At 47.7% G+C, this 21,777-nt stretch overlaps 1 protein-coding gene across 1 annotated transcript in view; it reads left to right on the top strand.

The window, feature by feature from the left end:
* Positions 1 to 2,574: 2,574 nt before the first annotated feature.
* SLC6A2 (solute carrier family 6 member 2) overlaps positions 2,575 to 21,777 on the top strand; it is a gene marked incomplete at its 3' end in the record, with an annotated part of 34,477 nt that continues 15,274 nt past the window's right edge. The window contains exons 1-3 of the mRNA XM_080936922.1: positions 2,575 to 2,854; positions 11,484 to 11,615; positions 13,088 to 13,325. Of these exons, the coding sequence (XP_080793048.1) occupies positions 2,581 to 2,854; positions 11,484 to 11,615; positions 13,088 to 13,325 (644 nt within the window). The 5' untranslated portion in view covers positions 2,575 to 2,580. The remainder of the gene's footprint in view (positions 2,855 to 11,483; positions 11,616 to 13,087; positions 13,326 to 21,777) is intronic.

Raw genomic sequence — 21,777 nt, forward strand, 5'->3', positions numbered from 1 at the left:
GCATCTGTAGTTCATTTGGCCATGTGATGTCTGTGGGATTTCGGGTGATGGTCGTGGACTTGAGTTTCAAGAATTTCTCTAGTAACCGGGGCTGATTGTATGGCTGGAAAGATGGGATGAGTAGGAGGAGGGTTGGAGGTCCTCTGGGGTTGCAGGAGGATTGGCAGGGGTTCATAAACATTCTGGAATGAGATTCTCAGAATTCAAACACCAGCTGGACGAACTTGAAACAGAGTGGGGCATACCAGGTTAGCTAGAGAGATTCAGGTGTCTTTATCCACACTAAGTGGAGGGAACAGAGGCTGGGGACCAGGAGATCTGAGCGACCCTTTTAGCTCTGCTCGGAACACCTCCCACATGTCAGGCCTCAGACAGACCTCTTGACCTTCAGATTACGTGTATCCCTTCCTTACAGGTTTGTCACAGAGGTCCTGAGATGACCACTTTTGATGAGCAGGAACCTCTGCTCTTCAGTTCTCATCCTGAAACCTCAGGTTCACCCTTGGCCTAATCTCCTGCTTCCTGTCACCAAGAGGTCAGGGTGAACCTCCCACAGGCTGACTGTCCCTTCTCCTCTCTGTACCCTCTCCGCAGGATACCTGTGTTGCTGGCCCTGCATGTGAAAAATTCTTTAAATATCTATACATTTAGTCATGCATTTTTCTATAGTGTTTCGTGAGTTCTAGTGACAGAGGCACACAGGTGGGTAGACAATACTTTTGTTCTTCTGGAGTTCAACTGCCATCAAAAAGGAGATAGAGCTAATTATTAATTAATTAATTAATAATAAATAAATAAGCTGTGTCGGTGATCTGATGGAGAACGGGGGTGATTTTAGATGCAAGAGTCTGAGAGAGAAGATCTTCACTAAGACCTGAACACCTGGGTGTCAGGGACTGTCTCCGTGGCCCTCCCTGCAGGGTTGATTCAGACACAAGAAGACGTTGGGTAAATAAACTCTCAGGTCCAAGCTGCTCAGGCTTAAACACTGCAGAACACATTGTTAACACTTGCAGCCCTGCTTTTTCCACCCATTTCCTTACTTTGCTCTACCTGCCCCCAGCCCATACCGAGCCAGGAATACGTATTTATTTGTTGTGTTTCCTGTTTTCCTCCTGTTTCCGGGACCAAACAACAGGCTCTTTGAAGGTGTTGTCCACTTGTAGGAAACTCATAGGGACTAAAAAGGCTTGATTTAGCATTAGGGAGGCTTCTTTCTTTTTTTTCTTTTCTTTTCTTTTCTTTCTTTCTTTTTTTTCTTTTCTTTTTCTTTTTCTTTTTCTGTTCTTTCTTTCTTTCTTTCTTTTTCTTTCTTTCTTTCTTTCTTTTTTTTTTTTTTTTTTGAGAATGAGGAGTTTGTATCAGGGTCATAGACCCTGGTCACAAATGAAGCCAGGGAGAAAATTCCCAGTCTATGACTTCTCAACCAACAGAACAGGTCAAACAGAACTGCCCAAAAGGTCACTAGTCACAGTCCCCATCTCGGAGCACCAAGTTCCCACAATGCTGGTGGAGAAAATTCTCACCAAGTAGGCTAAGTGGCCTGGGTGTACGGCAATGCTGGTGTCACTGAAGTGGTGACTGCACCCCCATCCCCTTTGACAGACTTAACAGGAGTTCTGGGAATCTGTTGCTCTCCTCTGTCCAAAGGCCAGAGCCAGGTGTTTTGGGGAGCTGCCTGTTCTACTCCTGCTGAAGAGAGTTGGAAAGGGTGCTAAGCCAGGTCTGAGTCTCTGGGAGTCCGGCTCCCGCCACCCCGGAGCCCTTGGGAGCTGCGCCCCCGCCTCTGCCAGTCCCGGCCAGGCTGTCAGTCCGCATTAGCGCTAACAGGCTCCAGACCGAGCGGGCTGGGCGCGGGGCTAATGCAATAGGCGCATTACCTGGGGCACAGGCTACATTACCAAGTCGGTCTCCTCCTGGCGCGGCCAGAGCCAGCCAGCCCTTGTCCTGCCGGCCACCCGGTGCCCGCAGCACTCCCAGGGCCCCGCCTGAGTGCCACGCGGCGGAGCCCAGCCCTAGCCCAGGCTGGAGCCCGGGATCCCCGTGCTGTCCGCCACGTGAGTGCGCTCTGCGCGCGGGACCGGTAAGTGTGCGGACCGGCTCCGAGGCACGGCGAGAGTGGCGGCACCCTCTAGAGTGTCCCCAAAGGCTCCTAGTGCTGTCGGAGGGCGCCCCCCGTAGCTGGACAGGGGACTCTAGTCAACTCCAGTTCCTCACGGGCCCGCAGGAAACTTGGCATTTAGGGGAGGGAAGACAGTGAACGATCCAGGTAGATCTCGGCGGGGTCTTTAGCCCGACCCACAAGGCGGCCCGAGGAGGTCCCCACCTATAAATTCTGTCCCAGTCTAATGCGCGTCACAACCTCAGTCTCCAAAAATTCCCAACCCAGGCGCTCCTTTCCTAGGAAGCCCGGAGTCCGCTCAGCGCACGGATCCTGACGTCTGGCTTCCCCTGGGTGGTCTCAGTTGGTGTAAACAGGGCCCGCAAGCCTTGTTGATTGTTTTTTTTTTACTCCTTTCATACAAGCAGAACTTTGGTGTGTCCCCAGTGCCTCCGAAGTCCCTCTCTCCAGCCGCACCCATGCTTCTGGCGCGAATGAATCCGCAGGTGCAGCCTGAGCTCGGCGGGGCGGACCCGCTGCCGGAGCAGCCCCTGAGGCCCTGCAAAACCGCCGATCTGCTAGTGGTGAAGGAGCGCAACGGTGTCCAGTGCCTCCTGGCATCCCAGGACAGCGACGCGCAGCCCCGGGAGACTTGGGGCAAGAAGATTGATTTCCTGCTGTCTGTGGTGGGCTTCGCGGTGGACCTGGCCAACGTGTGGCGCTTCCCCTATCTCTGCTACAAGAATGGTGGTGGTGAGCGCGGGGTTGGCTGAAGCTTTTGGACTTGGGATGCTGCCTGTTCTGGTGGCATTGGCTGGCTGGGGAGGGAGCAGGGATGCACGTGGAGGAGAAGAGGAGTTACGGGAACAGATTTAGTGTGCTGGGGAATGAACTCTTTAGGGCACCGAGAAATAGGATTTGAGTGTTCTCTGTTAGGGAAATAGAGACAGGACCTTGAACAGTAAGACTCAGTGGCTCAAGGACAGAAATAGAGGGTGTCTGGTTGGGTGAGGAACTCAGAGTCAATGCTGCGGTGCAGAAAAGAGGAGTAGAGATCAGAAAGCTCTTGAAAGGGTTCCAGAAGAGTTTGGGATGCTCCAGACAGACACAGGATGACAGTAACTCTAAGCACTCAGCCTTGGAACTCAAGCGCCAGGCTGGGTAAAAGAAGAGCCCTTGGATCACCAGTGGGCTGCAGGGGTTAGTGTATGCAGCCTTTGTGAGATCAGGACACTAGAGGTCAGGAGCTGAGCTGGACCTTGAGGCAAGCGTGCATGTGAAGCTGGAGAAGACACTCAGCAGGCAAGCTTTTGTCCTCTTCTCCATGAGCTGTCATTTGACCCACCTGCCCCAGAATGAGCCCAGAGGTCACATACAGCATCACGGAAGTAACCTCAAGCTCCTTTCTGAGGGGCTTGGAGCTTAACGTGGCCAAACCATCCCAGCCCCCACCTCACTCACATGTAAGTTCAGGAGTGCCCTGCACAGAGCCCAGAGATAGGGGCTTTTAGAGGAAGGCACTGGCCTGTCCCTGGATCACCATGCCATGTAGTGGTTTTGACTTGGAATTTAAGGGAAGTCAGCTGGAGGCAGGGTGAGGATTTACAAGAGTCTGGGGGTGTCGGAAGCTTCAGAGACCAAAATGAACAGTTCTTCATTTCTGTGTTCTTCTGTCTGGACACTTGCTTTTGGGTAAACAATACTCACTATTTGTAAAACAGGGTGTGGTCCCAAAAGAGAGCAGGTGTCTCTGAGTTGATTGTCTGCACATAGAAGCATCAGCTCTCACCAATGAGGAAGAGTCGACCGATGAGCAGTCCTGGGAGCCCTTCCTGATACGAGACTGTCACCATTAGATACTCCAGAGAAGACAAAGGTCATGAGTCCCAGGAGGTGCTTCCTGTCTCTGGTGGCCCTTGCACTCTCATCCATAGGTGCTGGTGGGTGGAGAGAGAAAGCTAAGGAAAGGACACACAACCCAAAGGTGAAACTTTTCCTCACTTGGTGATTACAGATCCTCCAGGGACACTGGGAAGATTTGAGCATTCTGGCCCTTGGAACCCAATAGTAACAGCAACAAAAGGGTAGCATTCTATATTTGTAACAAGCAGGGAGATGGGGGGGGGGGGGAGAATGACAAATTGGGAGACCTTGGGGCAAGTTGTGTGTCCTTAGTGACTGTCTGAGACTGCTTGTCCCTAGACACCAGACACTCGGCCATTAATCAACAATATTTCTCTGGGTTAGCTCAGTGTAGGCCATAATGATAGCATCTGTAAGGGTCACCTGGATATATGAGCCATCAGTCTGTCTGCCTGGAACACTGGTCCCCAGAAGTCCTCACTACAATGCTGTGACAAAGTCTTTTCCATTGTTACACACCCCTTGAAACAGAACAATACAGGTGGCCAGCTTGACAGGTGCTAATTCCAGGGCTCTCGTTGACACTGTCTGTTTGGCCACTGCCATGTTTTGGAAAGAGCACTTGCTGTGTGCTGGAGGATAAGTTGGGGGCCTAGGGACAAAGTGCAGCAAATTTGTCACAGATGTAAGGTTTTCTTTGACATTGACTGACATTCCCTTTCTAGCATATACTGGTCCTGGAGTGGTCTATACTGAGTTGTTCCACCTTTTGTCTTTTATGAACCTGTTTCTCAAGCAGGCTGAGAAAGTTGAGGGCACAGACTGTGGGTTTTTATTCCCCAATAAGATTCAAGTCCTAGGAATGTGGTAGAAAGTTCCTACCCACTTATACTGAACAAATAATATATTAACAAAATAACCCAAGCTCTCGGAGACTTACTGCCAATTGCACAAACTGTGGCAGAAATATTATAGGAACTGACACAGTGACATGTTGGGGATGATGATGGTGATGTGTGCATGTATGTGTGCATATGTGTGAGTGTGTGTGTGTGTGTGTGTGCGTGCACGTGCAACCTAGACATTAAGAGTCTTGGGTGTGAAGTTACAGGCTCTGGTCTCAAACATGTATGACAGTGGACAAACTCTCTAGCCTTTTCTCATATATGCAGTCACCTTGTTCAGCTACACACATGAATAAGAATGAAATGCTTCAGTGCACATCGAGAGCCTATATGATGCATGCCCCAGAGAGAGTAGCTGCTGCTTTTTATCAGTATCATTAGGATGCCATGGGAAAGGGATGGGAGGTCAAGTGTTGCTAGAGAGGTTTAAGGAGGAGCTGTTTAGTGGTGACTCAGGGGAAGAGAGCCGTGGTTGGAACTGGACAGGGAGGACTTGGAAAAACACTATTTTAGCATCCACCTGGAACAGGCTCCTCGGGAGAGGAACAGACTGGCTGGAGGGCAAGCCAGGAGAGATAAGAGCGAGAGGCAAGTTGGGGCTGGGTTGTGCGAACTCTTGGATGCTAGACTGAGGGGGGAGGGCCGCTATCAGTGAATTTCCATTGCTGATTAGAAGGTTTGCAGTTGCTCTCAGGAAGGGTAGCATAGTCCAGTTCACCATCTGGAGGACAGAGCACTTTCATTTAGTGTTCCCACTTCCTGCTCCAGGGGATGCACAGCTCCGTCCTCAGGCCTTGATCTCTTCTGAGACCTCATGCTGTTCTTTGTGGGTCCATTCTCCTTCAATAATTCCAAATTCAGCTCCAGAGATGGGTGAGCAGGCAGGTTTTTCTTCAGTCTTGGAAGAAGCCAAAGAGTTGAGTTTAAATCCCAACAATGCCACTCATTGTGACCCCAGGCCTCAAAATTCCTGGTCTCAAGGGATATAATCTGAGATGACCCAACTTCTCACTGCTCCCCGAGGCCCCGACTACAGTTGTAGGCACGCCAGGCTTCATCATCTTGCTCTTTACCATCCTGGCCCTGGGTCTTTGTGTTTGCTGGTGCCAGTGTTAACATAGAACTCTCCAAGTCTGAGTGTTTATACTGGCTCAGACTGGAGAATGTTTTGAAATTATCAAGTTGCCAATAGTTTATGCCCCTGGCTAATATTTTATGAATGAATTACTGTCAAAGATCAGCCTGTCTGAACATCTTCCTGAAGACCAGCTGCCGGGATGACAGGCTGTGCGTTCCAGATTGTTCCCTTTGAACCCAAGGTCTGTGCTGGTCTCTGGGAAGGAGCAAATATGCAGGTGGCTGAGTATGCATGCCTAGGAGTGACCTCTGGATTGTCCTCAATGCACGGCGCTCTGCACTAGGTCTTGTGGTGACTGCGGATGTCTGGATTTGTGCATACCTGATTTTGACTATGAGTATGGCATTTGGTAGAGAGGTGGCTTTGGACAAATCATATAGTGTCTCTAAGCCTCACTTTCCTTGTATAGCAAAGAGAGGGGGATAATTGTGGCTCTTTCTACAGGACCAGGTAACATCAGACAGTATAGATAAAGTACTTGGGATAATGTCACATAACAGAGGCAAAATAGAAATGCTACCATTTTTATGTTTTTGATGATACTGGTTATATGTTTAACACAGGGATAGATGAGTTCCTGATCCTAAGAGAAATAGAATATATTCTGAAGAAAAATTGATAAAGGGGATAAGATAAAAATGAACTTCTTAAGCCTGAGGCCACAGTGTAGAAAATCTAGGTGACTGTGTTCAGGCAGTCTTTTGTGGTGGTTCTCAACCTGTGGGTCACAGCCCCTTTGGGGGGTTACATAGCAGATATCCTGCATAGCAGATTTTTACATTACAAGCCATAGCAGTAGCAAAATTACAGTTATGAAGTAGCAACTTATGGTTGGGTGTCAACACAGCATGAGGAACTGTGTTTAAAGGAAGCTCGAGGATTCTGGGAAGGTTGAGAACATCTGGTCTATAGCATGTCACTAGAGATTGCTCACCTGGACAGGAGCAGGCTTAGCATTCCTGCACGAGATACTATACTTCTGAGTTCCCAGGATACTTTCCTTACTCCACAAATGCCTGGGATCCTCAAAAGCTCTGATGAGGGCGGGGCTGATACAGACACCCGGGGTTTTTCAACTTGATGCCTTTATGTCTAGTTTGGATACAGGGTTATCTACATAGGATCTTGTTCAGGTGACACATTATTGAGGTCACATGCACAAGGAACCAACCAGCATAGTACCCTAGCTGTGGAGTGTGCACACCAATGATCAAGGAACTGATTCAGGCTTGTTATCATTTAGAGGCCCGATACCCTAAGCTGGAAAAAGGGATCTACAGGGCTGTTCTTGACCAAATGGGATTTAATAGAGGAAAAGGAAACCCAGCCCAGGAATAGCTCCAGTCAAGAAGCACACTGCCCTGGTAGACTGAATCAGCTCCTCTCAGAGGTCAGTGGAGGTGAGACGGCTACTTCTTTGTACGCAGCACCCCTTCTTATGTGACACTGTTGCTGGGTATCTTGCCCTGAAGTTTCAAACACAATTGCCTAAGTGAGGATTAAATTCTAGGACCACCCAGAAGAATGCCCAGGGCTCTCATTCGTGATACCCTCAATATGAGTCACTACAGAGACTTGTTTATTCAAGAGAAACTCATCAGCTAATGACAGCCCTTGGGACAGCGAAGACAAACCCTGCCTGTAAGGAGTTACAGTCTGCCATAGATATTCTGAAAGTTCATGCTGTATGATATGGGTTTCAAACGGGAGATGTGAAACCCCACTCAGTTCTGTATGGGTCACATTTCCTGTGGTAATAGGGTTGTGAGCATCCAAGAAACTTTCAGATTTATTCCCTTTGAAATAGGACAAGTCAAGTAGAGACATGACCGTGTAAGGAGAGGAGTTGCATAGAGGGCAGTGGCCTCCAAACTCATTTCCCTGAATCCCACCCCCACTGACCCCTGGGAGAAGTGGATTCCTTCCTTCTACAGGCCACAGTGTGCAGCTCCCCTGGAGCTGTCCCTGAGTGTCAAGGCTCAGGCAGGAGGTCAGCTTGAATCCCACATGAAAGTGAGGGAGCCATTGTCCCTCTACCCAACAGTGTTCCAGATACCTGGCTCTGGGTTTTCCTGAGCAAATGGCTCCAAGGAGCTGTTGAAAAATGTGCAGGTCAGGATGTTGTTGCCTTCAGGGAATAGAACTGCGGCACAGGACAGGAGAGCCCAACGATGTATGCTAGAGGCCTCTCGTGTGGCCTAACGTCTAAGAGCTGAGAATTCCAAACTTGGACCTCTTAACAGCACCATAATAAAGGTCCCTTGTCTAACTAAGGAAGTAGATATGTTTTAATGAACTGTTGTGGCTGGCGTTGTTATTTTGAGCCATGTCTCTAAGAGGACTATGTTCCAGCCCTGCAAGAGTTTGGGTAGTTTGCTGGACTTAGATAGTAGCCCCTGAGATGCTACAGGGGGACCAAATCTGACTATTTCAGGCATTGGCCCATTGCTGGGCTTGATGGGAGCCTCAGGCAGTGACATCACACAGATGAGCTGCAGATATTCAGGAAACTGACCTGCACATTCTCACTTCTCAAACATTTTCCAGAATGCTAAAGGAAGTCTGTCCTCAGAAGGCTGCTCTAGATGACCTTACTCTCTCTGCAGCTTCTGGTGACCTCACCTCACCCTAGTTCCTCAGAGTCAGACCCTCTCATTCCTCTCAGTGGTCCTTCCTCCCCTATCCCCAGTCACCTTCACACAGATCCCCTTTCCTTCCCAGGAGGTTATCTAATGATCTCAGTGGCTGGAGGCTTTTCCTCCTGATGAACCAGTATTTACGCAGAAAATTCCAGAACCTCTTTGCCAGTGGAGATCCTCTATAATGGAGGGATACCTGGAATTGTCAGTAGCCCTGAGAGATGTATGCTTTTCAATTTTTACTGAGTCTATCCAAAGGCCTTTGGCCCGAGTCTCTTTCACAATGTACAGTGCTATGGATACTTTCTTGTAAGATGATGATGATGTGTGTGTGTGTGTGTGTGTGTGTGCCTCTGTGTGTGAGTGTGCCTTTGTGTATGTGTGTGTGTTTGCACATGCATGTATGCACACAAGATATGCATTGTATGAGTATATGTGAGTGTGTGGGGCTAGGAAGTCACTTTATGGTGACTTAAAGTCAGCAACAGGAGAGATGGGCTCCAAACTGAGTGACTTACTGGTCTGATGTTACCATCTGGAAGTTTGGAGTTAAGGGTTTGGGTTAAAAACAGACCTGTGATGAATTGTATAGGTCCTTTACCTTGGCCATGTTAAAAACAATGTGGACCTGTGGTTGGCAAATCTTAGAACCACCATCCCATCCCTCTCCCAGTTCCCCTTGGCGCACTGACTTTAGTCTTCAGACTTACTCATTTTTGTTTCAGGACCTACTTTCAACTTCCATGAATGGGACCCAGAAAAATCAAGCTTTGAATCTAAGCTGTAAATGTTTCCGAGTGTAAAGAAGCAGCTTGAATTTTTTCCCCCTCTAATCCCCGGTTTCCTTGCCTGCAGAGTGGTGCTTATCTGTCATGGAGAGTTCTAAATGAATACTGTGTGCAACTAGTGTGGCCTGCCATACACTGGGTCCCCACTAAGTTGGACGTTACTTTCCCTAAGTCAATGCTCCTCCCCATTCAGCACTTTATTTATCACAATTATTCCTGTCAGCTATGTGAGCAGATGTCATAAGGGTTCTTCCTGTGAAAGTGGGGCCGAGGCAGAAGTTAAGTGGAAGAAAAGAGATCTTGACACATGATATTTCAAAGAATTCCAACCTGAAGCAGAATGTGGGGTGCTGGGTGAGCCTACGACAAAAAGACCAGATAGCATGGCTTGTCTCAGATCCTCAGATATCCCCCTCTGCCTTAATCAGATTTATATCCTTTATCTGTACCAGCATGTTTTAGAATCTGCAGGGTACGTTGGGCCTAGAACTCAGGAGTCAACCATATCTGAGCCCAAATCCTACATCTATCACTTACCTGACATTTAAGCCTGCTCAGCTCACTTTGATTTGACCATAAACCCCAGTCTCCTCCTCTGGAAAGTGATCACAGCACTGCTTTGCTGCTGGAGGAGTTCTGTGTAGTAAAGCTAAACTCAGATTCTAGTACCTTGCATGACAAGCGTGATAGAAATTTGCAGTAGTTTCCCTCTTCTCCACCCTTGGCCTATCTCAGTCTTGCAGCAACAGAACCAGCACATCCTGCTTTAACCTTTGAGAGCCCCAGGCTCTCCGTTCTGAGGCAGACACTGAGTCACTGGGTGAGTTTTGACCCTGGATAATATGTACCTTTGCCTCAGTTCTTTTGTAGTGAAGAGCTTGAGCTTCCACCCTTAAAATGGTGTTAGCAATGATCTGTAGAGATGTAGCTCTGTAGAAGTGCTCTAAGGATCGAATGAGGTTGAATGGAAAGTGTCTGCACCACAGCAGGAGCTGCTGATCCCTGTGTTGAAACCACCAATGTGGTCATCTTTACACAGTTGGCGGCTTGGCTCATTTTCCTGGTGTGAAAGGATCAGAAACTCAAGTTTCGAGCATCTCATTCAGAAATCCAGGAAAAGTCTGGTTTTGTACTGTCTGTCCCTGGAAAGGAGCTACTGTTTTATTTTGACACTGATCACAGGGCCCGCATACAATGCTGAGTCATGTCGTGAGCCAGAGCTCATGGTCCAGGTTGCTCACTGAGGGTGTCAGGGTACACAGGGAACTGTCCCTGCCAGTGAGACATGTAGCATTTCACCAGAATTGCCGCTGGTGGCCAAGGAGCCCCTTCGTGTTCTGTCTCAGCAGGTAGATTTCTTATGGCCCCTTTGTAACAGCCTTGTCCTTCAGTAGCCTACAGCAGGATGAGCCCCAGGAACTGGAAGGAACCCTGAAGGAGAAGCCATCTTCTCTCCGAAGTGTCATCAGGAAGTGTAGACTTCTCTCTCTGACTAACAATGTCTCCCAGGGGACCCTGTGATCCCAACCACAACAGTTTCTCATGGGTTTCCGTGACACTCTGAGGGAAAGACAATAAAACCAGGTTTGGGGAGGCCATGTGAAGTCTTGTAGTGTGAGACAATAAGACTCTTCACGTGTCACCTTAGGCGCTGTCTCTCTCTGTCTGCTCTCATTCATCTTGCCTGAGGAAAGCAAAGGTTGGTCTCACATGGAAGCAAAGGTTCTGGGTTTGGATGAGTTTGGTGGAGGTTATACGTGTGGCGCTTCATGGACTGAGGGCTGGGAGAAGCTGTGGAAACACAGCTCTGTCCCTTTGCTACACTCACACTTTACTCATCTGACTGCAGACGCTCATTACGACGATAATGAGCACTATGGCCACTGTGCTTGCTGAGCTGTTGATCAAGGGTTCTGCATAAGTCTACCGCCCTGGGAAATGGGCCGATGAGTAGATGAACAGGATGCACACAGCTGTGCAAAGAGGTGACTAGAAGCCCTCTGAGGCACGTCTATCCCGCAGGTCTAATGCTGCCTCTATGTCTTGTAGGTGCCTTCCTGATTCCATACACACTGTTCCTCATCATTGCTGGGATGCCCCTGTTTTACATGGAGCTGGCTCTGGGGCAGTACAACCGGGAGGGGGCAGCCACGGTGTGGAAGATCTGCCCTTTCTTTAAAGGTAGGAGTGATCCTAGGCAAGTCCAATATTTTCTCCAAAGCCTTTCTTGGTATATCCTGAAGAGTCTGCTCCCAAGGTGAGATTTAAGGTAGACCAATTCTCACACGGGGCTATGGGCATTGGCGATGTCAAGACTGCCCACCATTCAAGTTTAACAAAGGAACTAGGATACATGAGGTATAGCCTGAAGCTCCAGGCTAGGCCCCACTAGTTGAGCAAATGAGTAGAGTTTTTATGTATGGGAAATACAAAGATAGCAGGGATCTCAGCACACATACCTCTGCTCTCCCTTTTTTCTCTCATGGCAGACATGGTAAGTTGATCACAGATGCCTTCAATTTCAAGCAGAAAGCTGCCTTAGAAAGCTGAACACAACAGCCAAGACTGCTGTAAGGTTAACTTGTACTTGAATTTAGAATAGGTCTGTGGGAAGTAGCCATGACAACTGCCATTATTCATCCCCTAGACTACTGGGAGAAAGTCGTGGAACATGGCCAGTATCTCCCAAACACTGGTTAGGAAAGTGGAGACAGTGAATGCAGGTACATCTCCCATGATCCTCTCCTTAAGAGGCAAGAGTCTTTTCAATACCTTGCATATACTGGCTCCGTGGTGAGGACAGGCTGACATAAAAGTCTTACAATGTACATGGATTAGCATCTTTTCTGTTAGGTCACCTGAGAACCAACTCAAGATGGTTTCATGTTGATATTCTTTTTATGCTTTTAAAAATTATTTAATTTATAAAGTTAGCATACAGAGTGATGGGCTTCATTATGGAAACACACACACACACACACACACACACACACACATACACATACACACACACACTTACTTCTTTGACTCAGGTTCTCAAACCGCACTGTCTGGAATCTTTCCTGTTTGTTTTCTTCTGCAGTAGCTCATTCCCAGGTATGTTTTTTATCAATTGCTAGTGAAGATGGCTGTGAGCAGCTACAAGGTTAAATAAATACCACCAAGTTCAACAGTAGAAAGCAGCAAACACATGTGCTGAGAACTACCCAGGGAGTCCTTGGTGAAGTCCTTAACTCCTTTAAGTCTAAGGAGTTACCAGGGAAGCTGAGAGGGTCTTTGGAAGATTGGCTGGAGGCAGAGCGCCTGTCTCTAGTTAAGGAGCCCATCCCTGGCCAGTTCCACAGTGGGTAGGGAGAGAGAATGTGAAAACACACCGCTGTGTTATCCTGCCTAAGTGTTGAGGGAGCTGCAGGACCGGATATGGCATTAAGGCCCTGGCACTTTGTTTACCTGGTAAGCTGACCAAGAGAGCTACAGTATCAAAAGATTATGGGTGAGGCTCTGACAATGTGCTCCAGAAAAAAAAAAAAAAAAAAAGAAAAGAAAAGAAAAAGAGAGGCGCAGGAGTGCACAGTGCCTGGAGCCTACTTCCGGGGGAGGGGGCAGCTCTGAGATGGAGTCCTGGAAAGCCTGACCTCTTTGTCCCCACACAGGAGTGGGCTATGCTGTGATCCTCATTGCTCTCTATGTCGGCTTTTACTACAATGTCATCATTGCCTGGTCACTTTACTACCTCTTTGCATCCTTCACCTTGAACCTGCCCTGGACCAACTGCGGCCACTCCTGGAACAGCCCCAACTGTACTGACCCCAAACTCCTCAATGCCTCGGTGCTGGGCGACCATACCAAATACTCCAAATACAAGTTCACACCGGCTGCAGAGTTTTATGAGTAAGTCACGGGGGTTCCGCTGGCATACTCGGGCCTGGGCGGGAGCCGAGCCAGGTATTAGGAAATAACACAGACAAGCTACGGGCATGGCAGCCAGCATTTGAAAGGTTGCAGGCTTGATGCCAAGTTAAGAACAGAGGCTGTGGTAGTGTATGGAGCTAGAGTGCCTGGTGGAGCTGGGAGTCAGTAAGTTAGCAAGCAGACAGGAAGCATGCTGGTGCTAAAGACAGCATGTGACCTATAGGACCTAAAAGGCACTTTGGAGGGAGTAATTGTCTTTAAGAACCAAAACTAAGAATGTGGGTGAATGGGAGACTGTGGACAGGATATCCTCTCTGGGGAAGCAACTGTAGATATTGGTGATATTAGCCAAGAGAAAGACCAGAAGCTAGCTGGTAGATGGTGGCCCCAGAGCTAGACTCTGCATCTGTCTGGTCCTGAAGCTGTCCTTCCATCTACCCTGTGTGGGGGCGTGGGGTAAGCAGAGCAGAGGCATGCAGCTTAGAGACAGTGTGTCTACAGTGTGTGTGTGAGACATACCAGCTGGCGGCAATGGACAGAACATTGGTAAAAATATATACATCTCAGTTAGAGTAATTTCAGAAGTGTTAAAGTTCTATGAACCTACATGGGACACTCCCTCCCCTGCTTCCAATGTTGACACCTTGGGTAACTTCTGGGCATTCTCAAAATCAGAAAATTAGCATTCACATGATTTTAGCTAGCCTACTGAGGACTCGCGTTTCCACACTGACACCATGTTACGCTGGTTAGTTGTCATGTCTGTCCCCTCCGACGTCTTTGAGCTTTCCTTGAGTTTTATGACCTTGACACTTCTAGAGGGTGCTGGCCAGGGATTCCATGAGATATATGTCACGATGGATTTATTTGTTGTTTCCTCACGTTCTGATTGAGGAGGTTCGCTTTCGACAAGGGCACTCATAGAGGCACTGCGACGCTCTTCTCAGCGAGCCTTGTCTGGGGGACATGATGTCCATCTGTCTTGTTACCGGTCAAGTTAACCTTGAATGTCACAAAGGAGGGTGCTGCCAGCCTCTTCCTGGATAGGGATATTTTTACCTTGGTAAATAGTGTCTTTGAGACAGGCACTTTCAGGTTATTGCGAGCATCTTGTTTCTCCTACTTTGACCTCTGCTGCCCACCCTCAGTGTTTGCAGGTAAGGCATTCTGACATGGCATTTAACTGTTCTCTGTTATTCTCACCATTTCTTCCAGAATAACTGAGTACAGTCCTGCTGCAAAGACCAGCCCTGCCCCCCGTCATGTATTTAATCCAGTTTATTCGCTTAGCTTGGAATGGACTCCCGAATATTTATTTTGTCTGCAGTTGACTCCTGAGCTATCACTAGTCAGTCTGCTGGCCTCTCTCTCATTGGCCTTGCTGGGTTTCAGTGAAGGGAGTGGCTGACATATTTTCTGTCCCCTTACTCATGTGCACATTTCCATCCTCAGAAGACAGACAGCTTCAACTGCTCCCTCCAGCAAGGGTGACTCCCATTTGAGTGATGCCTTAGACACATACATGTTAGTGATCGTCCAGGCCCCAAACATAGAACAGGACAGGAAAAGCCCACTGGAGTCTATCCTCCGGGCTCATGTGATCCATCGCATCATTGGGTCCCACTGTACTAAACAGAAACACAGGTTATACATTCTGAGTCTTTTGGGTCACATATGTGGATTTATCACCTAGGTCATATATAAGCCCACAAAAGAAGGAAGTATAGATATCACCAAAGTCCAGCTTGCTGAGTTATGAGCTCACTGGAGTTACTTACATGGAAATGGGTGAGGGGTCACTTACTGCAGCAGAAATGACTCAAAGACTGTTCCATCAGCAAAGCCCACCCCAGTACGGGTGACAGCTCGAAAAAGCTGAGAGTCTGGAACTCGCTGCACGTGGCCCTTTTCAAGTGAATCTGCTTTAAACTGGGCCCAGGTATATCAGCTGGTTTCTGCTTTTTCCAGGCAGCTGGGCTGGTCTCAGTTTTTGTAGCTTTTCTCCCCTGAGAGTCTTTGACAGCAATTTGCTAGTCTCATAGGAACACTCTGCTTTTGTTGCTTACCCTGGTAGTGAGAGTCCCCTCGGTCTCAGGGACTCCTTGAAATGGTTTTGAGTTGTTTGTCTTCCTGCTTAAGAAGTTCCTCAATAGGATGGAACTTGGTTGATACTAAAATGTTGCTTGCTCCTCGAAAGAGGAAACCTTACAAATCCACAGGTGCTTTGTTCCAGGTTCCCAGTTTAGAAGTAGCATCAGAAGGGAGTTTGTCTCAGTCCCAAACTCTTAGCATAGTGGAGTTAAGTTTTGGTTACTCATCAGAATCACCTGGGGAGTTTTAGAAGGTGCTGCTGCCTGGGTCTTACCAGCCTGGGTACAACCTGGGCACATGGACTTTCTTTATCAGTCTCCCTGAAATCCTAGTATCTAGTCATCATTGAAGGCCCTGGATTAGACACTGTAGGTCCTTGTCTCTGGGTGGATGGGTGTCTCGTATCAGAAAATTTAGGGCTTCCTTCATTCCTCAAAAGAGCAGAATTTGTAGGTGAAGGCTCTGGGAGTTTCTATTGTGTGTGTGTGTGTGTGTGTGTGTGTGTGTGTGTGTGGTTTGACAAGAAGAGAGTAAAATATGGGGGATGGGGAGGGAGTGGCTGCTGATCCCTGCTTCCCAGCATGCACCTCTCTCCTCATGCACAGAGCAAAGAACATGGTTTTCCTTTTGCTCCTGGCAATCATTGCTCTTATAAATTAAAGTGGTAAATGAAAGCCCCTCATCTTGGTCTGGTTAATATTTGATTCCTCCCTGAGTGGCCAGCAGCGCATCTACTCCCTCAGAGATGCACAGCAGGAGGGAGAGGAGACCCTGAGTGCTTTCCTTGCAGAGATGAGCTTCTTCCTGGCCCAGCCAAGAACAGAATGTGGTGGAAAGAGAACACATTCTTTTTTTTTTTTTTTTTTTTTTAGTACAGAATAGAGTTTATTCAGGTCATGGGAGAGTTAAGAGGGTGGTAGAGGCAGAGAGAGAGAGAGAGAGAGAGAGAGAGAGAGAGAGAGAGAGAGAGAGAGAGAGAGACAGAGACAGACAGAGACAGAGACAGAGGAGTAGAGGCAGGCCATGAGCACATGGAGGGAGAGGGGGGAAGGGAAGGGAAGAAGAGGGGTAGGGGAGGGAGAGCAAGGCTGCAAGAGCACAAGAGCAAGAGCAAGAGAACACATTCTTGTCTGAGATTTTACTGGGCCTTGGGGGCCTAGAGTAGACAGTGGAATGCAAGGAGACTGTCAGCAGCATTCTTCTTTGTAGACTTCTTCTCTGTCCCCTTTGTCTGTTCCTTCATCTGTTCCCTGCCCCTGCAAACCTTCATAGCTCCCCTAAACTGGGTTTCCAGCATGCTTTCTCATCCAACTCCTGCCTCATCTTCTTCTCCATTTGTGGAGGTGCAAATCAGCTATAACGTCAGACAACAAAGCCGTGGCCCAGCTTTAGGTGGGAGGCAGAGCTGGGTCTCCTCATCTGGCCTAGGACTCTCATCTTATAGTTCTGGCTTCTGGTTTTCTTATCTGGGACAAGAGTGCAGGGTCCTCTGCAGGTAGATAGGAGCCTGGCTCCGGTTTCTCTTTCTCAAGTGGGCCCTGCCTATGAGCTTCGCGGAACACAGTTCTGTCAGGGGCTGCCTCTGGATTTTGTGTAACACATCTCCCTTTTATTGAAATGCTTGCTGTTCTTTTAAGACAACTCAACGCTGAAAAGAGCCAGCAAATGTGAGCCAATGCTAGCGCCATGGGGGTTGGGCAATTTCTTCTTTTCCCCCAGGCATCCTGGCCAAGTTTGTTGCCATCTTCTGCCCATTCAGAACAGACTGAACATGTCATTCAAGGGGACAAAACTGCTGCTCTCCCCAGGCTCTGGGCCTGAAGCCACATAGTCCCAACACTGAAAGGATAGATAAGTTCTATCCTTATATGCAAAAGCATTTTCAGTGGATATGTCAGGATAGAAAAGTTCTACCCATGACACCGCCAGGGAGGAAGGGAATTCTCCTTCCTCCCTCATATTAAATCTTGATGCTTAAATGTCAAGTGGGAAATGGAGCCGTTTTGGCTCATGGGCTTTGGAAAACCTCGATGGTGCCCTCCGAAGTGATTCATGTTCATTAAGCTGCTGGAAAAGAAATACAAACCCAAGTTACATGTGCCAACCCTAAAGCCCAGGAGGGTGCCCTCAGTTCTCTTCTCCGTGATGAGCTCTGGAGTCTGATTCTTCAGATGCACATGAAGGTGAGGCAGCCCAGTGCTTGAGGGTGCTTCAGTTGTGTAATTAGACACTAGGGGGGTCTCCCCAAGTTTTAGACAAGCAAGGGTGGTGGTGATTCCCTGCAGAGAAAAGAGGGATTTTTAATAGTCAACTTAGCCAAATGGCGATTGACATCATTCTACATTTTTCCCATAAAACTCTGAGACAAAGCAGATCTAAGCATTGGATGAGGCCAGACTATATCCTTGGTGATAGTTAGCCAAATATCCACCCCCCCCCATTTTCTTTTTTCGTTTCTTCCTATCCCGTCCCCTTCCTGTCCCACCTTCTATTCTTTCTCTCTCTGGAAATAAAGGTTACAAGTCAGGGGACCACTTCTGACTTGAGACTAACTCAAAGGTTAGCCAGCCTGACAAATTGGACTGTGCAATGTATTCTAGGATGCAGAAACAGAAGGTCCCAAGGGTCCAAGACTTCCCTCAAGGGTCAGGGGAGCATCTGAAGATTGTAGACAAGCATCTTGCTGTTGCCAGGAGCAAAAGACTGATGTGGCAAGGGGTGCCTGAACTTGGCAGTGGTGGACTGGGAAAGCTCTCTGGTGATGCTGAAAGGCTTGTTTCTATCCCCTGGAGCTGGACTTGACAACTTGTCCTGCATAATGTATGGTAGGGTGATTCTTCCTGGGGACTAGAGGTAGGGCAGCTCGTGTTCTATATGTTTGGCAGTGTCCTTGGCCTCTACTCAACAGATACCAACATCTCCCTTTCCCCTCTACATATAATAACAAGAAAGATCCAGACACAAGAAGAATCATCATGGTATGAAGTTCTGTCTTTTGTGATATGGAGTCTCTGAGTATTTGGGGACAAGAGAGTGACAAGGTCAGACCAATGTGTTGTATCTGTCTAAGGTTAGACCAGATTGGATTTAAGAGAACCAGTGTGAATAGAGAGACCAGGATTGGGGAACCAGTGGCATCTTCTATGGTTCTAGAGGGAGAGAATAAGGGGTCTGAAATGGCTACTGAGGTCCAGAGACAGGACAAGGAAGAGTCAGACACATGGACTGTTATGAGGACATAAGACATAGTGAAGTTAAAACAAGTGATCTGAGGCTTCAGAGACTGGATGTTTGGGGGAACATGGGTGTCTTTGGGGTCTCAGTCACTCACAAAGCTTCATTCATTATCCACAAATGCTCACATACCCATCACTGCAGGTGCATACTGCTGCCAGCTTGCCTTGTGCTCTACTGGCTCCTAGAACCTCGTCAGAAGAGCTGCTTGCACTCTGTGGAACCTTGTGAATGCTCCTCAGCTGCCTTTGCAGGCTCTTCCCTGAAGCCTAGACCCAGATGCAGTGAAAGCTACAGCTACCCTCTGTGGGGCATTTTCTGGCCCACATTCTGCAACTGAATCATGAGAGGGAGAAAGCTCAGAGGTGGGGATGCTGCATAATAAGCCTATTCGCATTGGGAAGCTTCGTGTATGCTGGAGTCACCAGCCTCTAATGCACAACCTGGATCGGAGCTGAGCTACAGGAGGCTTTGGTGCTCAGCCTGAGGTCAGGTCACACAGGCTGGACCCACTGGGGGAGCCTGGATGACTTCACTCTCGTCCCACACTCTTCAACTTTTCTTCATGTTCTTGCAAATACTAGACATCTGATATGAATGAATGAATTACAGAGTGAATACGTGCAGCACGCAGGATTAGCAGTGGCCTTTACACCTTCACAGTCCACTCACAGATGTTAACTGCTCAGGGGCAACCTGGTGGATCTTCAGACCGGGACTAGATACTCTCATGGGCACAGAGTCAGTAAAGACCGGTCAGCTCCCAGTTACCTGTGCTCTCCTTCAAGCACCCAAGCTTCTAGAAGATTTATAAGCCCACCTCTTAGGAGCCTCCTCAAACCTCCTCTCTCTCAAATACAGAAAGACAACTGTATTTTGCCAGGAAAGTAGGTACGTTCGGGAAGGTTTAGTTTGGTCTAGCAGAAGCTTGCCATTTGGGTTGGTATCTGACTCAGTGGGTCCAAGCTTTGGTGGCCAATGAAAGACTTTACTACCCAAGTGCCAACTCCAGAGAGGTTCGACTTAATTGGCTAAGAGTGAGCAGATAGCAGCAGATTGCTTTATGATCTAAAACATCTTTTATAAAAATACATGTTTGTTTGCTCTGGTGGCTCCTGAAAGGATGAAGCAGGAAGAGAGCCATGGCTACACAGCGAAACAATCAAACAACAACAACAAACAAAAAGATTTATTTTGACATTAGACAATTAATGATAACATGTGAGTTGAGAATCCTGTTGCTGAAGAGGGAAACTGCTTGGAGATGGGGCTACATGAACAACTGGTGTCCCTGGCAGGTTCCAAATGAGAGCCCCTATTTCATAATTCTCTTTAGAGCCTGGAGGAGGAGGAAGATAAAGAAAACAGGGAAGAGGATGATGAGGAGGAAGGGGACATGGAAGGCACACACACACACACACACACACACACACACACACACACATACACACACATACGTATATATATATATACACTGTCTTTCTATCGAAGATGTATACAGTTTTTTTTTTATCAGCAGTATGTGATTTGAATTAGTGTTTTATTCTAAGGAAGGATATTATATAAACCTGTTGGTTTCTTATAACGGGCACTATGGTTGATGACTATCTGAAGCTTGAACACATGTGTTTGAAGACTGACACACAAGCAAGTGAAGTGTCTATATGGGAAAATGGGAGGTTGCCCAGGCAGTATGAAAGACCTGGAGAGTTGGGATTTTATCACAAGAAGGCAGGCTAAGAGAAGCAAAAGCATATTGGAGATTCATCCTTTCTCCTTAGATCTCCTTGAAGTGGCTCTGGGTTTTCATTTCTATTTTAAATAGAATAGAGTTTGTTGGACTTGGCAAAAAAGGGTTTAGGACATTGGTCTGTGCTGAATCCAACATGTAGCTTTCAGACCTGTGTTGAGCCCTAGCCACCAGGAGTAATTAATTTGCCTCTCTTTCCAGGAAGACCTTTGTGTAGTGAACCCCCATATTACACTGTGAAGAAGTACAGACAAAAGTTTGTATCTTGCCTTTGTCTCTGCAGTGATACAGAATAGCATGTTTACAGTTATTGTGTTTCAAACAGTCTGTAGATGATCTAGAATGTACAAAAGGGCCTGTGTAAGAAATATAGAATACGATGCCATTTTATCTAAGGGACTTGGGAATCCACTGATTATAGAATCCACGGAAGGTCCTGGAACAAATCTCCCAGGGGTACCGAGGGACATCTGTGTAGTCAGTCTTGGTGTCCATTTAGAAGCACTTCTGCCTGATGAATCAGGAGCCACAGGAACTGGAAGGGTTGAAGATGTACCTAAAGGGTGATTGGGGAACCTTTCTGGTGGAAGGACACCGGAGGCAGCAGTTGTCACCCAGCTGCAGCCTTTGAGTGGGGCATGGAGGCAAAGACCATTCTGGGGGCTCCAGCAGCTTCCTGAGTCCTCCTAATGAAGCCAGTCTTTGTACTGATTTTATACTTAGTGCTACTTCTGATATTGGAGTATAACATCACCGAGGCAGAGGCTGAATGCCAGAGGCTTCTCAAGTGTGTGTCTAGCCCAAATGGGCCAGCCTGCAGCACCCTTTGAAGAGGAATTCATGGCATATATGTCGTCCAACAGCCCACTAAAGTTCTCTTTGTTCTGCCTGCTTGACTTACTAGGTAGGGTATGAATGGTTGGTGAGCCTCTGTGCCCTGTGGCACACATTCCAGAGACTTGATCTTCTATTTTATCTATCCACTTGTCTCATTTGACCAGGTCACATGTGGCTTTGGGTCCTAATTAGCAAGTAGTCATTTTTTCTTTCTGTTCTGTCTCTCATTCTCTCACTGTATGTACATGATATGTGGGGGTCTTAAAAGCCTCAGGTTTTCAGAATTCCTGTTCTGCTTGTTTTTGTTGTTTGAAATGCCTTAGATTGGAGGGTAGCACAAAAAAAATGTATATCATGAAGAGCCAGCTCAGGGACTGTCACCAACTGCATGTAGCCATGTGACCAACACCCAACCTAGGAATCATGGGTCCTATAAGTGTCCATGAGTCCCTTCCTAGTTGGCTACCCTCACTTCCAGCCCAGAGTGACTTATAACCATCAGTTTTCCATATTTCACAG

The sequence above is a fragment of the Micromys minutus genome (genome assembly GCF_963924665.1).
Source record: "Micromys minutus genome assembly, chromosome: 24".
NCBI classification, from domain to species: Eukaryota; Metazoa; Chordata; class Mammalia; order Rodentia; family Muridae; genus Micromys; species Micromys minutus.